This window comes from Podarcis pityusensis, assembly GCF_964106645.2.
Source record: "Podarcis pityusensis genome assembly, chromosome: 2".
Classification (NCBI taxonomy): domain Eukaryota; kingdom Metazoa; phylum Chordata; class Lepidosauria; order Squamata; family Lacertidae; genus Podarcis; species Podarcis pityusensis.
Genome location: NC_138029.1, coordinates 35,615,716 through 35,631,777, shown reverse-complemented (window position 1 = coordinate 35,631,777; position 16,062 = coordinate 35,615,716). Strand labels below are relative to the sequence as shown.

The following is a 16,062-nucleotide window of genomic DNA, read 5'->3' as shown; positions in this document are numbered from 1 at the left end:
AGGATTCAGCAGCTGCTTACACCGTGTGGCAGTTAGAATTGTGTAGAGATCTGCAATCCCTCCATAGCTACTCTGGGAATCTAAAGAAGCAGATTGGTGGTGACTCTGGATCTAAGCACATAGCTGGAAGCTTCAGGCAGTCACCTTCCTAGGAAGCTATACATGTCACACTGTCAGCTTGTAAGTGACAACTGTGCTGCTCTGAACCACATGAATCTCCATAAATTTAAATAATTTTTTTAAAATATGAGTTGAGGCGGCGGCTGTGTGGGACTTGCATTTCCCCAAGCAATTACCTGCCTCTCCTCAGGGAAGCCTGCCTCACATCCAGGAACCACGGCAATAAAGTCTCATCGCCACTTAGCATTCATCTCCTCAAACCAGATTGTGGGGAATTCAGTGTCCAGAATTCAACGGCCTTCCAGGTGAAGTTGTTAAATGAAGCCTGACCCAGTAGCTGATCCCACAACAGTGATAAGGAAAAAGTCACTAAAAGTCACCATACAAATAGCTTTTGGGATGATATTCTAATAGAAAACAGGTAAGGAAATGCCCTTTTCTGCACTTTAATCCACAACACATTACCCTTCCCCAGAGAAAAGCACTAAAAGGAAGTATGGCTCTTTTCTCTTCTCGTTCCCAATAAGGACACTGCAACCTTGGCTATGAGCCAAACTGTAGTTGCCCTCACCTTCATGCCTCCTGGTGCCACTGAGATCTGCTTCCCATGTAATGAAGGCAAACACGAGCTTACCACTATTGTGTGCGCACATGGTTAGAGACCCATGGCTAGTCCCAGCTCCCTGGGTGCTAAGAACATAAGAGCTGTTGGAAATGTGTGTTTGTCACATACAAACACAAAGATTTAAACACATACATTAGAGACCTTGACCTCTTTGGAAGGCTGTAAATAAAATGACCTAATTGAACATGGCAAAGTGTGAAGCAGACTTCTTCGTTGCTGCACATGGACAATTCTTGGTGGGAGAGGTGAAACAGAAGGGTGAAGGGGCCGGGAAAAGTCACAGATCAATCCTCAGCAATACTACAGAGCACTTACGTTTACTATCTACAACAACATGATTGAGGAAAAAGCTGAGAAGAGGAATAACGGAAGAAAAATGTGGAAACAAGACAAAAGGGAGTAACATAAAACTCAAAACAGCAGAATCCTGTAACAGATCACCCTTAATGAAGTAACAAATAAGAAGCCACAATTTTACTGAGTCCTGAAGAAGCTTCAGTTGCTTGCATTTTGAAAGGCTCATTATGGGGAAACCTGCCGGTGTTACTTAACACACACACAGACATATTTTTGGTGTAAGAATGTGCGAGCTTATGAACGGCATGAAGGCTTTCATCCTATTTTTTTAGGCCTCCAGACAGCAATGGCACAATCTCGACACGTCTGGCACTTCAGAAACCTATATAATACATTGACTAGCTGGAGGTTAAGGATGATTTTAATAACCCCAGAGCTCAAAACAGATGTTGTTACATACCACACAGATAGTGCCTCCAAGGCAATCATGAAACGGTGCATCTGCCTTGCCAGCAAAGCTTATAAAAGGACCTGACAATCTGTGAGCCCAGAAAGGAGGGTGTCACAATGAGAAAGACAAAAACCAGCCACTGATGTGGAGGGAGGACACAGCAGAATTCACTCGCAAAGGAGAGGTGGAGCTACCAGAGGCTGCATGCCTTTTCACAGGTAGAGGGCCTCAGCAGCATCCTGGATGCCACGGGTTAACAGGGCACACAAAGAATTCAAGTCTACTGCCTTAACCACCTTGTTGTTTTAAGAGATTCCACAGTGGGGCTGTGCAGAATATCGTATCTACATTGGTCCTGCAACATGCCTATCCATAGCACAAGCATGCAAGGGAGCCAAATGACCCGACTCAACAACAATGAAAAAAATCCCACGTTGTGGTGGGGAGTCCTAAACAATGTGGGACCAGCATGCTTAAGAATCTGCCTCCACCCCTCTGCTCTACTACCCACAATCTTTATAATCGACTTTGAATACTCTTATAAGGATTCCAGCTATAAACCAACCAAGGCAGGACATGCAGAGAGATGTTCTCGGCCCCTCAACTTAGGAATCCTCTTCTCCTGGAGACTCACCAAAGCCCAAGCCTGGCATCTTCTCAAACAGATGCAAGACAACTTTAATCAAGCTGACTTCTGGTGCCCACACAGGTGATAAAACAGCTAGAATATTGTTGACTTTAAAAGAGTAAAGGGACCCCTGACTGTTAGGTGCAGTCGCGGACGACTCTAGGGTTGTGGCACTCATCTCGCTTTACTGGCCGAGGGAGCCGGCATACAGCTTCTGGGTCATGTGGGCAGCATGACTAAGCCACTTCTGGCGAACCAGAGCAGCACACGGAAACGCCATTTACTTCCCGCCAGAGCACTACCTATTTATCTACTTGCACTTTGACGTGCTTTCGAACTGCTAGGTTGGCAGGAGCAGGGACCGAGCAACGGGGGCTCACCCTGCCGCAGGGATTCGAACCGCCGACCACCTGATCGGCAAGCCCGAGGCTCTGTGGTTTAGACCACAGCGCCACCCGTGTCCCTGCCCAAATAAATACAATGCTTCCTGAAGAGGCGGAAGCCCTTGAAGAAGGGGTCCTGGTAATAACCTGGTTATAAAAATCTATACATGCATCACCATTTGGAACATAACTTCCAAGCAACCCTTCTGCAAATATTATTATTATTATTATTATTATTATTATTATTATTATTAACATTTCTGAAGAAAGTCAAATATAGAGTATCTAGTCAAAGCAACATAATTAACAGAAAACTAAATATTATCTTAAAAACAGGCTGCTGAAAACCCCCGTTCTGCAAACCAAGAAATACAGACATCAAGGAATGAACAAGCTGCCCATTCAACTTGGGGGGGGGGGGGGGAGAAATGTATATTAACCCATTTTGAGCATCACTGTACTTTATTGAAACAAATATGCCCATTCACAACATTATAATTAGAAACCCTGGGTGCTTGGACGAGTGAAACCAACCACCTGTCTCCTTGATCCTTGCCCATCCTGGCTTATAAAAGCTAGCCGGGAAGGGCTGGGCGATGGGCTTCGTGGGGTGGTGAATGCTTCCCTCCGTGAGGGAGCCTTCCCAGACCCGCTGAAAGAGGCGGTTATTAAACCGCTTCTTAAAAAACCATCTTTAGATGCGGCCACGATGGCCAACTATCGCCCAGTCTCAAATCTTCCATTCCTGGGCAAGGTGATTGAGCGAGTGGTTGCTGAACAACTCCAGGCACGCCTGGAAGAAGCGGACCATTTGGATCCCTTCCAATCGGGATTCAGGCCTCATCACGGGACTGAAACTGCCTTGGTCGCACTGGTTGATGATCTCCGGCGGGCTAGGGACAAAGGTGAGAGCTGTTTCCTAGTTCTGCTGGATCTCTCAGCGGCGTTTGATACCATCGACCATAACATCCTTCTGGACCGTCTTGAGGGGCTGGGAGCTGGGGGCACTGTCATACAGTGGTTCCGCTCCTTCCTCCTGGGCCGTGTTCAGAAAGTGGTGGTGGGGGATGAGTGTTCAGACCCTTGGGCTCTCACTTGTGGGGTGCCTCAGGGTTCTGTCCTCTCCCCCATGCTTTTTAATATCTATATGAAGCCGCTGGGAGAGATCATCAGGGGGTTTGGACTGGGTGTTCATCAGTATGCAGATGACACCCAGCTCTACCTCTCCTTTAAATCAGAACCAGTGAAGGCGGTGAAGGTCCTGTGTGAGTGTCTGGAGGCGGTTGGAGGATGGATGGCGGCAAACAGATTGAGGTTGAATCCTGACAAGACAGAAGTACTGTTTCTGGGGGACAGGAGGCGGGCAGGTGTGGGGGATTCCCTGGTCCTGAATGGGGTAACCGTGCCCCTGAAGGACCAGGTGCGCAGCCTGGGAGTCATTTTGGACTCACAGTTGTCCATGGAGGCACAGGTTAAATCCGTGTCCAGGGCAGCTGTGTACCAGCTCCATCTGGTACGTAGGTTGAGACCCTATCTGCCCGCGGACTGCCTCGCCAGAGTGGTGCATGCTCTGGTTATCTCCCGCTTGGACTACTGCAATGCGCTCTACGTGGGGCTACCTTTGAAGGTGACCCGGAAACTACAACTAATCCAGAATGCAGCAGCCAGACTGGTGACTGGGAACAGCCGCCGAGACCATATAACACCGGTCTTGAAAGACCTACATTGGCTCCCAGTACGTTTCCGAGCACAATTCAAAGTGTTGGTGCTGACCTTTAAAGCCCTAAACGGCCTCGGTCCAGTATACCTGAAGGAGCGTCTCCACCTCCATCGTTCTACCCGGACACTGAGGTCCAGCACCGAGGGCCTTCTGGCGGTTCCCTCACTGCGAGAAGCCAAGTTACAGGGAACCAGGCAGAGGGCCTTCTCGGTAGTGGCGCCCTCCCTGTGGAACGCCCTCCCACCAGATGTCAAAGAGAACAACAACTACCAGACTTTTAGAAGACATCTGAAGGCAGCCCTGTTTAGGGAAGCTTTTAATGTTTGATGTATCATAGTATTTTAATATTCTTTTGGAAGCCGCCCAGAGTGGCTGGGGAAACCCAGCCAGATGGGCGGGGTATAAATAATAAATTATTATTATTATTATTATTATTATTTTTAAAAAAACAAATGAACAACAACATTAATTGCATCCTTTTAATAATAAAATTCAGTTATTATGTAGCCAATATGCAACACATCACTGGGCAAACTAGACATGCTGGCAACAGACTTGTGTGTCAGAAAGTTTCCTGATTCCTTATAAAAACTGGAGTGGGCAATTTAAAGTGCTACACTTACTTTGCCCCTTACCTGGGCATCATTTGCCCTATACATTTAAAACAGTATCATACCACTTTAGGCTAAGGGCATTTAAACTTGTTAGGACGCTCTGGTACTAGGTTAGGACACACCTGTTTAAGATGTATGGTGAAGATGGCCCTTAACTCCAGTGCAGAATAAATTTAGACATCGAGAATGCTGCCATTGAGCTCTGGTACCTTTTCAACTTTGTACAGTGCAGAACCCAGTAATTCAAAAGCAAGACTGTTATAAAGCAAGGCACGATAAATTTCAGTAACATACTGTGCTACAACAGAATGCAAAATGACTCTCAGGGCACTTGTCATAACTTCCAGAGGCAGCCATGTTAATGCATTTTGTAGCCAAGAAACAAGGCGTCTTCTAGCACCTTAAGGAGTAATACATTTAATATGGCACAAGCTTTTAGAGAGTAAGAGTCCACTTCATCAGTGTGATATCCTGCTCTCTTGCACAATGCAATGAGTGGACAGAGATGACTCTTACCAGACAAGTCTTCATTGCCTAGGATGGAGGTCATTGGATCATACCACTGAAATAAAAACAACTCTGAATAATTATAATAATTTAAATAAGTTGACCACAAAGGTACGTACGCACCAGGAACAGGAAACAATTATTAACCATCATAATATCTAGAAAGGAGCATTAATTTAGGTTTGGGATTTTAGGGTCGTTCCCCCCCCCCCCCCCCCAGTTTAGGAGCTAAGTATTACCACTAGCAGGATTACAGGAAGCTGCCTAACACTAACCCAGGCCATTGGTCCACCTCAATCAGTACTATTCACATTGACTAGCAATTGGCTCTCCAGGGGCACAGGAAGGAATATGCCACATCTACCTGTAGGTGGAACTTGAGATGTTCTGCAAGTAAAGCATATGCTTTGCCGCTGAGTTACAGCTGTTCCCCAAATGGGGCCATAGGTTTAACTGCCAAGTTATAATGAACAATTGCAGATTCTTTCTGTTAAAGAACATTAGCCCTGGACTGAGTACATTTAAAAATCAGCACTGGTTTCAAGATTATAAGCATGGCGAATACAGGAATATCCCGCAGACCAGGTCTTTAGCAAAGCACACCTACTAACTTATGTGTCCACCCGACAGAGGCCCCAAGAAAAGAGCATAACAAAGACAGGTGTCTGAGTACTCTTATTATTCAAAATAACTTCTCCTTTTAATTGCTCTGAATTGCGTTATGTTCCCACCTCAAGCAGCCTGGAAGATCTGATCAACTGCTTAACAGCAACAGCTAGTAACTTCCTATTCAAAGCCAGGCGCAGGAAGTACCGCCCTCGTCCTTGTGCTGTCAGCACCTTCTCACAGGAATTAGTTTTCTCAATCATCATTGACAGGAGGGTCATGCTATAGGAAGAAAAGACTTTGTTATCACAGGGTACAGAAACAGAAACCACGGTCAAGTCACTTAAAACGGAGATGGTTATATTTCAGGGTGAAAAAATTATGCACCCCCTGCCATCCTTTCCTTGATACCCCTCAAAAGTCAGCATGAAGGATTCTGGGAATTGTGACTCCCCTGTGAAGCAGGTCAGATTCCTAATACCCCCCACTCCCACCACAGGCCAACTTGGACAGGTGAGCAGGACCACCCATCTGTCAGTCATCTGGCATCATGGTGATGTCAATGTGACTGAGAGCTTTTAAAGTTCAAAGACGGTCCCTGTAAAATGGAAGTCTAAAGGAAAATGGCCATTGTGTGAGACACACACTCTCTTGAACTTAAAAGAAGGTGATGCCAAAAACCAAACAACCGTATGGGTATTATTACAAAAACTATGAGCACCTCTAATTGTGGGGCGACCTCGGAGTGTAAGAAGAACCCTGCTGGATCAGGGCAAAAGCCCATCTAGTCCAGCATCCCATTTCTCAGAGTAACCAACCAGATGCCTATCGGACAACCAGACGGCCACAAACAGGATATGAACACCATAGTTACTCATTTATGGACATCAGGTTAAATAAGAAGAATTGTGAGAGGAGGATAAGAAAAAGCAGAAAATTAATAAAAGCCTGTAGCTGTAATCATGCTTATACAGTGGTACCTCGGGTTAAGTACTTAATTCGTTCCGGAGGTCCGTACTTAACCTGAAACTGTTCTTAACCTGAAGCACCACTTTAGATAATGGGGCCTCCTGCTGCTGCCGTGCCGCCGGAGCACGATTTCTGTTCTTATCCTGAAGTAAAGTTTTTAACCTGAAGCACTATTTCTGGGTTAGCAGAGTCTGTAACCTGAAGCGTATGTAACCTGAAGCGTATGTAACCCGAGGTACCACTGTATATAAAAAGGAAAAGCAGAAAATCAAGTTCCTCTTACATTTGCAGTATCATAAAGTACGACTACAGGCCACCCACCTGGGATGGGTTACTTGCGGAAGCTGTTCCAGCCAGTGCCAATAGTCCTTTCTCTTGAACCCCAGAACGGGCTCTGAGGAAGACAAGACGACTTTCCTTTAGGAAGAAAAGCAGCACAGCAAAGTGCTGCATCGCACAACCAAAGATTACAGACACCATTTCCTTAGCACCAGAAGGTGCTCAGTTAGAGCACATTTACACTGGGCACATTCCTTGGGGGTTCAGGGCACTGCCAGGAAGGGTCTGGTTCACTCTGTGCACGCATCAGCAATCTGTGCATGGTGAACGGCTGGCAAGTGTGAAGTTTTCTACTGCAACACACACCAAACGCCTTTGCACCAGCAGAAACTGCAATTAGATTTTGCAACTTATGTAAATTTCTGATATCTGCAACAAGACGCGAATCCCTCTCCCACCTCGGTCTCTGTACTGCAGTGGTCGTCTGCATTGCCACTGCAAACTCCCTCATGGGACATGGCTGATCAACCCTTCAATCCTCAACAATTTTAAACAGCATTGATGGAAAGAACCCTGGAAACCCTACTTTTGGAAGGGTACTAAGACCTCTGAAATATAAAAATTGCAGTGGTTAGAGTTCTTTGGGAACAATAAAAAGTACAGTCAAACCTTGGAAGTGGAACGCAATCCGTTCCAGAAGGACAATTGACTTCCGAAATGTTCGATTCCCGAGGCGCAGGTTCTGATTGGCTCTTGCAATCGGAAGAGCCAATCGGAAGCTGCTTGTCTGCTGCGTCGGACGTTCAGCTTCCGAGGCACGTTTGAAAACTGGAACACTTACTTCCGTTGACGTTCGGGAGCCGAAACGTACGGCAATGGAGACGATCGGAAACTGAGGTGTGACCGTACAATAAAAGATTTATGAGATTAGTGGTCTTAAAAGGGCTGAAAAAATTTTAAAAATGTCTTTTCCTGGCTACAAAGGACCCCAAAGTAGCCACCAGATGAACCTCTCTGGGAACAATATTCGGCTACTGATGTGTCATCATCACCACCGCCAGCAACAAATCACACTTAGGGCCAGCATCATGGGTGGGCATGACTAAGCACTTGCCTAAGGCCCACACCTCAGGAGGGGCTCAGTGACTGGAGCCCCCGGGACTTGCTTCTCCTCTTCACCACTTATCTGCTTCTTACTCTTGCAAGAAGGTGGTGGTGAGAAGGAGGTGGAGCTGCCACTGCCTGCTTGCTCACTGGGTCTGTTTGCCATGTAAGCAGGTGGTAGCAATGATGAGGCAGAGGAAGCAACAGTAGCTGGCAACAACAGCAGGGAGGGGGCAGATAGGGGGAGAGAGTCGTGCCCTGGGGCCCCCACCAGCAGAGATGGCACTGGCTGCACCTTACCTGGCAGTGAGATCAGCTTCACAGGGCTAGGGCCTCTGAAGTAAAAATCCAGGGAGATACATATAGGAGGAGGTGAACTTTCAGGGATTATTATTACTTATTATTATTAAAAATACTTCCAGCCCACCTTTCCTTGTAAGGCTGGTCCTGTCCCACTATTGCCCCCAACTGCAGTGCAACCCGCTCCCCGCAAAGGGAAATCTCCATGCACAGTATTCAAACACTGTCCATTTTTGGTACAGAAAAAGCCACTCACGTTTTATTCCTTTGCGAAGGATCATTTCCAGGACCTCACAAAAGGACTGTAAGTGTGGGGAGGTGTCTGTGTAAGGGCTGCTGCTCCCCTGAAGGTTGAGGATACATACTGCAAGGAGAGAGAGAGAGAGAGAGAGAGAGAGAGAGAGAGAGAGAGGGAGAGAGAGGTTTCAAATACAGACTGGCAATAGAATGAGTTAAAATCTAATATTTGTATTTTTGCTATACTTTTCTTCTGTTAAGATATGTAAAGGTAAAGGGACCCCTGATCGTTAGGTCCAGTTGCGGACAACTCTAGGGTTGGGGTGCTCATCTTGCTTTATAGGGTTGGGGTGCTCATCTATGGATGTTGGTGATCTGACACTAAGTAAAAGCGAAACGAAAGAAGTGCCATGGTCAGATCACTTCCTGGTGCAACTGGACTTCTCCGTGACCCTTCCCCTCTGCAGGGAGGTGGGACCAATTCGGATGGTCCGCCCCCGCCACTTAATGGATCCAAATGGTTTCCAGAGAGTGGTAGGGGATGCTTTATCCCATGTTGATGGCCTTTCAGCCGATTCCCTGGTGGCCCGCTGGAATGTGGAGCTAACCAGGGCTATTGACTGTTTGGCTCCAAAGCGCCCTCTCCGATTGCATGGAGCCTGGAGAGCCCCGTGGTTTTCCACAGATCTGAGGGCAATGAAACAATCGTTGAGACGGCTAGAGCGCCGGTGGCGGATAACTCACTCCGAATCTGACCGGACACAGGTTAGAGCTCAACGTCGAGCCTACCAAGTGGCGATAGCGACGGCGAAGAAGACTTTCTTCGCCGCCTCTATTGCATCTGCAGAAAACAGCAGCAGGAGACTTTTTCAGGTGGTTCACAATTTAGCGGAACCACCTGCGACATCTGGGCCCAGTACGGGCCACATGATCTCCTGCAATGATTTTGCAAAGTTTTTTGCAGATAAAATCGCTCAGATTCGGGAAGAAGTAGACTCCACCGTGGGAGCAGGGCCAGGGCAGGAGAGTGCTAGAGTCCTGTCTAGTCAAGTTGTGTGGGATCAATTCCAACCTGTTACCTCCGAGGATGTGGACAGGCTGCTTGGACGAGTGAAGCCAACCACCTGTCTCCTGGATCCTTGCCCATCCTGGCTTATAAAAGCTAGCCAGGAAGGACTGGGCGATGGGCTTCGTGGGGTGGTGAATGCTTCCCTCCGTGAGGGAGCCTTCCCAGACCCGCTGAAAGAGGCGGTTATTAAACCGCTTCTTAAAAAACCATCTTTAGATGCGGCCCCAATGGCCAATTATCGCCCAGTCTGAAATCTTCCATTCTTGGGCAAGGTGATTGAGCGAGTGGTTGCTGAACAACTCCAGGCACGCCTGGAAGAAGCGGACCATTTGGATCCCTTCCAGTCGGGATTCAGGCCTCATCATGGGACTGAAACTGCCTTGGTCGCACTGGTTGATGATCTCCAGCGGGCTAGGGACAAAGGTGAGAGCTGTTTCCTAGTTCTGCTGGATCTCTCAGTGGCGTTTGATACCATCGACCATAACATCCTTCTGGACCGTCTTGAGGGGCTGGGAGCTGGGGGCACTGTCATACAGTGGTTCCGCTCCTTCCTCCTGGGCCGTGTTCAGAAAGTGGTGGTGGGGGATGAGTGTTCAGACCCCTGGGCTCTCACTTGTGGGGTGTCTCAGGGTTCTGTCCTCTCCCCCACGCTTTTCAACATTTACATTTACATTTACATGCAGCCACTGGGAGAGATCATCAGGAGGTTTGGGCTGGGTGTTCATCAGTATGCGGATGATACCCAGCTCTACCTCTCTTTTAAATCAGAACCAGTGAAGGCGGTGAAGGTCCTGTGTGAGTGTCTGGAGGCGGTTGGAGGATGGATGGCGGCTAACAGATTGAGGTTGAATCCTGACAAGACAGAAGTACTGTTTTTGGGGAACAGGAGGCGGGCAGGTGTGGAGGATTTCCTGGTCCTGAATGGGGTAACTGTGCCCCTGAAGGACCAGGTGCGCAGCCTGGGAGTCATTTTGGACTCACAGCTGTCCATGGAGGCACAGGTCAAATCTGTATCCAGGACAGCTGTTTACCAGCTCCATCTGGTACGTAGGCTGAGACCCTATCTGCCTGCAGACTGTCTCGCCAGAGTGGTGCATGCTCTGGTTATCTCCCGCTTGGACTACTGCAATGCGCTCTACGTGGGGCTACCTTTGAAGGTGACCCGGAAACTACAACTAATCCAGAATGCGGCAGCTAGACTGGTGACTGGGAGCGGCCGCCGAGACCATATAACACCGGTCTTGAAAGACCTACATTGGCTCCCAGTACGTTTCCGAGCACAATTAAAAGTGTTGGTGCTGACCTTTAAAGCCCTAAATGGCCTCGGTCCAGTATACCTGAAGGAGCGTCTCCACCCCCATCATTCTGCCCGGACACTGAGGTCCAGCTCTGAGGGCCTTCTGGCGGTTCCCTCACTGCGAGAGGCCAAGTTACAGGGAACCAGGCAGAGGGCCTTCTCGGTAGTGGCGCCCGCCCTGTGGAACGCCCTCCCATCAGATGTCAAAGCGATAAACAACTACCTGACATTCAGAAGACATCTGAAGGCAGCCCTGTTCAGGGAAGTTTTTAATATGTGACATTTTAGTGTATTTTTCATCTTTGTTGGAAGCCGCCCAGAGTGGCTGGGGAAACCCAGCCAGATGGGCGGGGTACAAATAATATATTATTATTATTATTATTATTATTATTATTACTATTATTATTGGCCGAGGGAGCTGGCGTACAGCTTCCAGGTCATGTGGCCAGCAGGACTAAGCCGCTTCTGGTGAACCACAGCAGTGCATGGTAACGCTGTTTACCTTCCCGTCGGAGCGGTACCTATTTATTTACTTGCACTTTGATGTGCTTTTGACCTGCTAGGTTGGCAGGAGTAGGGACTGAACAATGGGAGCTCACCCCGTCGCAGGGATTCAAACCACCGACCTTCTGATCGGCAAGCCCTAGGCTCTGTGGTTTAACCTACAGCACCACCCGCGTCCCTTCTGTTAAGTTACCAAAGCCCTAATTCATAAGACTATAGTACAGAGCTTGGGAAGGTATCTTTAAGAAGGGCAGTTCCCCAATCCCACCCTCCAAAGCAAGCTATCATGCCCTGATGCTACAGAAGTCACCAACTTCCCAGCTCTCCTTTGTCTCTGGGTTGGCAACTGGAGGGGAGGGGCTAGATGGTGTACCCCACACAGCTGGAATTAGTCCAGGGCCATCTGGTTGCTGACTTCTGCAAATCTTAAACCACAAGGCTACTCCTTCCCTGATCATGGCATGTACAGAATCTCTGAGAACACAACTTTGGGTGCCAAGGCATGGTCCGAGGCACATTATGCAACCACCTTGCTAAAGCTCTCTCTTCCATTTGCCAGTTCTCAAAACTTTTGGGGAGTGGGGATATATTTCAAATAATTTGAAAACTGGGAGGTACTGTTCCTATTTACAGAGAGGTAGCCTTCTTTATCCATTTGTAGCAGCAGAAATAGAAAAAGGTTTTGTGGCACCTTGAAGACTAAGAGATTCCAGAGTTTAACACGCACTACATCAAGACTTTCTTCTCTCTGACCTGAATCTTCCAGCATTCGACTTCCCTGAATGTCCATGAGTTCTAGTCTTATGAGAAAGAAAAAACTTTCCTGTATAGTGGTACCTCACGTTACAGACACTTCAGGTTACAGACACCGCTAACCCAGAAATAGTACCTCAGGTTAAGAACTTTGCTTCAGGATGAGAACAGAAATTGTGCGGCGACAGCGGGAAGCCCCATTAGCTAAAGTGGTACCTCAGGTTAAGAACGGACCTCCAGAACAAATTAAGTTCTTAACCCGAGGTACCACTGTATCTACTTTCTCCGTGCCATGCATAATTTTGTAAAGTTCCATGGTCTCCTACTTGCCTTTCTCTAAATTAAAAAAAAAATCCCAAATGCTGCAACTTTTCTTCACAAGGGAGCCGCTCCCCCCACACCCCGATCGTTTTGGTAGTCCTTTTCTTAACCTTTTCCAACTCTAAAATATTCTTTTTGAGATGAGGTAACCAGAACTGTACACAGCATTCCAAATGCAGTTGTACCACATATTTGTGGTATTATATTAGCAGTTTTATTTTCAATTCCTTTCCTGCTGATCTTTGGCATGGAATTTGCCCTTTTCAAGTCTGCTGCACACTGGGCTGATGTCTTCATTGAGCTATTAACTAGCACCCCAAAGTCTCTTGTCTTGATGCGTTACTGCCACTTTAGACCCCATGAGCATATATGTGAAATTAAGCCCTTTTTTTGCCCCAGAGTGCATCACTTTACACTTGTTTGCACTGAATTGCATTTGCCATTTTCCCACCCATTCACTCAGATTGGAGAGGTCCTTACAGCACAGTTAGCCCCAAGATGTTCTCCTGAACAATCCCATCTGAAATGAAAGGCAGCTCTCATCCATTTCAGAAAAACCTCCCAGTGCACACAGTGCATATCATGTTTTATTTTATGTCTGTAACCCACTTCTAGTGCTGTTGGAGCCGAAGGGCTATAAAGAACTGTTTTAAACAAATAATTAAATGTGATGGAAGTCCTGAACCAAGAGCCAGCTTAAGCAAATATTGACTGTTCTTTAGGCTGCTGTACTCCACCCATTCATTCCACTTGAGGCAAATCTGAGAAAGATGTTCCCTTTCAACAAAGCTTCTCTTTTACTTGTTGGATTATCAGTGCAGTGGATCCAATACTTCACCACCACCACCACCCAGCCCATAATACGATGTTTAGGCCAATTTCCTCCCTCCTTCTACTTATATTCCACCCTACCTCTAAAGAGCTTTGGGTGGTATATGTGATTTAGCACCCCCTCCATTTTATCACAACTACCCTGCACAGAGAATAGCCCAAGGTCATTGCGTGAACTGCACGCGTGACAAAGGATTTGAACCCTGGACTCCAGAATGCCAGTCTAATGCTCTAACCATTACATGACACTGGCCATTCCTCTAAAGTTTATTTTGGAGATATCAGTTTATGCTAAACTAATATTGAGTGGAGAGGTGGACGTGCACCTAGCTGTAAATAATGGAGTAAAAAAATAAAAATAAAGCAAGAGGCGACAACATTAGGAATTAGGGTTGCCGCCTGTCCTGTATAATACAGGTCCTGTATTTCGATGTAAAATGCTACATCCACAGAGAAAAATAATCTACTTTATTTTTGTATCAATGTAAGCTGCAATCATATGCATGCTTACCTGGATCAAGCCCCGCTGAACACTGTGGGAATTACTTTTGAGTAAACATGCATAGGATTGTGTTCTGTTATAGTTCCTTTTTAGTATTTTCCCACTGCAGTAAAGGTGTTATGTGGAGCTCCAGTGACTGCACACTCCCCCCCCCCCCGTGAGTTGTTCCCATAATAGTATAATTTCATTATCTAGATTCTAGAACAAACATGGCAATAAGGAAGGAAGGCAGGTGTCCCTTAGTTACGTGTTTGCCTCTTTTTCTGGAATCAAAAGTGGTCACAACTTCAGATGGGGCTTTAAATAAACTGACCAGATACAAGTACTAAATATTTTTTCCAAAGCATGGCAGAGTAGAAAGGATTCAAAGGCGGCGAGTGGGGAGATATTTCTTAGTTGCATGCTGAGGACCCTCCTAATATAACAATGGAACATAAGAAGCCACCTTATAACATTAGTCCTTCTAGCCCAATATTGTCAACACTGGCTGGCAGCTGCTCCCCAAGGTTTCCAGCAGAGGTCTTTTCCTGCACACCCTGAAGATGCTGGGGATTCAACCTGAGACTATCCTGTATGCAAAACAGATACTGTACTGAACTACAATTCTTCTCCAACACAAAAAAGAGGATTACCCCAACCTGCCTTCTGGAACCTAACTTGACATCTGTCACAATAGCATCTAAGCAGCATATATATCACTAGGTGATATCACTCTTTGAGGGAGGTTTTTCCCTTAACAATCAAGTGGAGTATAATTTCTTTTTTTAATGAACTAAAGAAGTAAGTAAATAAATAAAACCCTTTGTAAGCATTTGCTCCCAGGACAGTTACCTCATAGCTCTCGAGCTTCTATTTCCCATTTCTCCGATGCCCCATAAAGTTAGGGGGAGCACAATAATAAAGTTAGGTTATTATTGTTAGGTTAAGTTAGGTTAAGGTCCATTGTAATCACTTGAGCTTCTCAATCAATAAACACGTTTAGGATGGGGAGTTGTTACGCCTGAGTACTGATCTCTTCGCTCTGACACTTTTTTAAACACATTTGTTCCCCATGGCAACCAGGGACAAAATAAGAATATAACTCTACCTGACTCCCCATCCCTATGGAGAATCGTGTGGCAGTAACTGCACACCTGTATATACCCTGACTGAAAGATGCGTGTACGGTTCTCGCACTTTTTTCCATTCAGCCAAAACCTGGCACCCCGCCCCTTCCAAAACCGCCCCTCTCTCCGCGCCTCCCCGCTTCGTCCCCTCACCTTTTAGCGTTCCCAGCAGCGGTTCTTTGGCACTCATGCTGCCCGCCTTCGCCCGCCCCAACCTTCAGCAGATGTTAACTTGGAGCAGCTTCTAGGGAACCGCCGCTTGTGTCTCCACCCAGTGGAAACAGACCTCAAGCAGCCCCTTCCGCAAACACAAGGCAGCGTTCTGGGAGAGGCCATTATCCCTGTAAGCGGGGGACGGGGGGAGAGGAAAAATAGAACGAGCAGGAAGAAGTGAACATTTTGTGGCTTGAGGGGCGGGGGGCGGGAATCAACGGGGGAGGAACACATCGGCAGGTTTTGCAGTTGTTATGAATATTTTACCTAGACCCCGGAATAATGATTAAATGCTGGCAACTGCTCCCCCTTCTCCCCCTTTTAGGCCATTCCGCCAGTTTTGGAACGTTGATACTTCGCCCGCAACAAGTCCCGAACGAGAGGCGCAAAGACTTTAGCTGCTGGAAACTCAGTGTTCGCTTTCAGTGGGTTTACTTTTAGCCGAAGGAGACGGGCACTGCCGGATTTACGTATAAGCTAAACAAGTTATAGCTTACCAGAAAAATTTGAAGGAAAAAAAACCTGGATGCACATTTCCAAAATATAAGATAAAAAACAAATAAAATAAAACCTACATACAGCGACGGTGTTTTGTGTTGTGTAGGCTCCTATGATGTAAGTATGGA

The 16,062-nt window shown here is 46.8% G+C and overlaps 1 protein-coding gene across 1 annotated transcript in view; it reads right to left on the bottom strand.

Moving 5' to 3' along the window:
- The window catches only part of LOC308470529 (uncharacterized protein), a 30,157-nt gene extending 14,617 nt beyond the window's left edge, over nucleotides 1-15,540 (bottom strand). Inside the window, exons 1-5 of the mRNA XM_080993949.1 lie at nucleotides 15,377-15,540; nucleotides 8,860-8,967; nucleotides 7,242-7,314; nucleotides 6,077-6,233; nucleotides 5,355-5,400 (exon numbers count right to left, since the gene is read on the bottom strand). Coding sequence (XP_080850075.1) covers nucleotides 5,355-5,400; nucleotides 6,077-6,233; nucleotides 7,242-7,314; nucleotides 8,860-8,967; nucleotides 15,377-15,413 — 421 coding nt within the window. The 5' untranslated portion in view covers nucleotides 15,414-15,540. The remainder of the gene's footprint in view (nucleotides 1-5,354; nucleotides 5,401-6,076; nucleotides 6,234-7,241; nucleotides 7,315-8,859; nucleotides 8,968-15,376) is intronic.
- Between the last annotated feature and the right edge of the window lie 522 nt (nucleotides 15,541-16,062).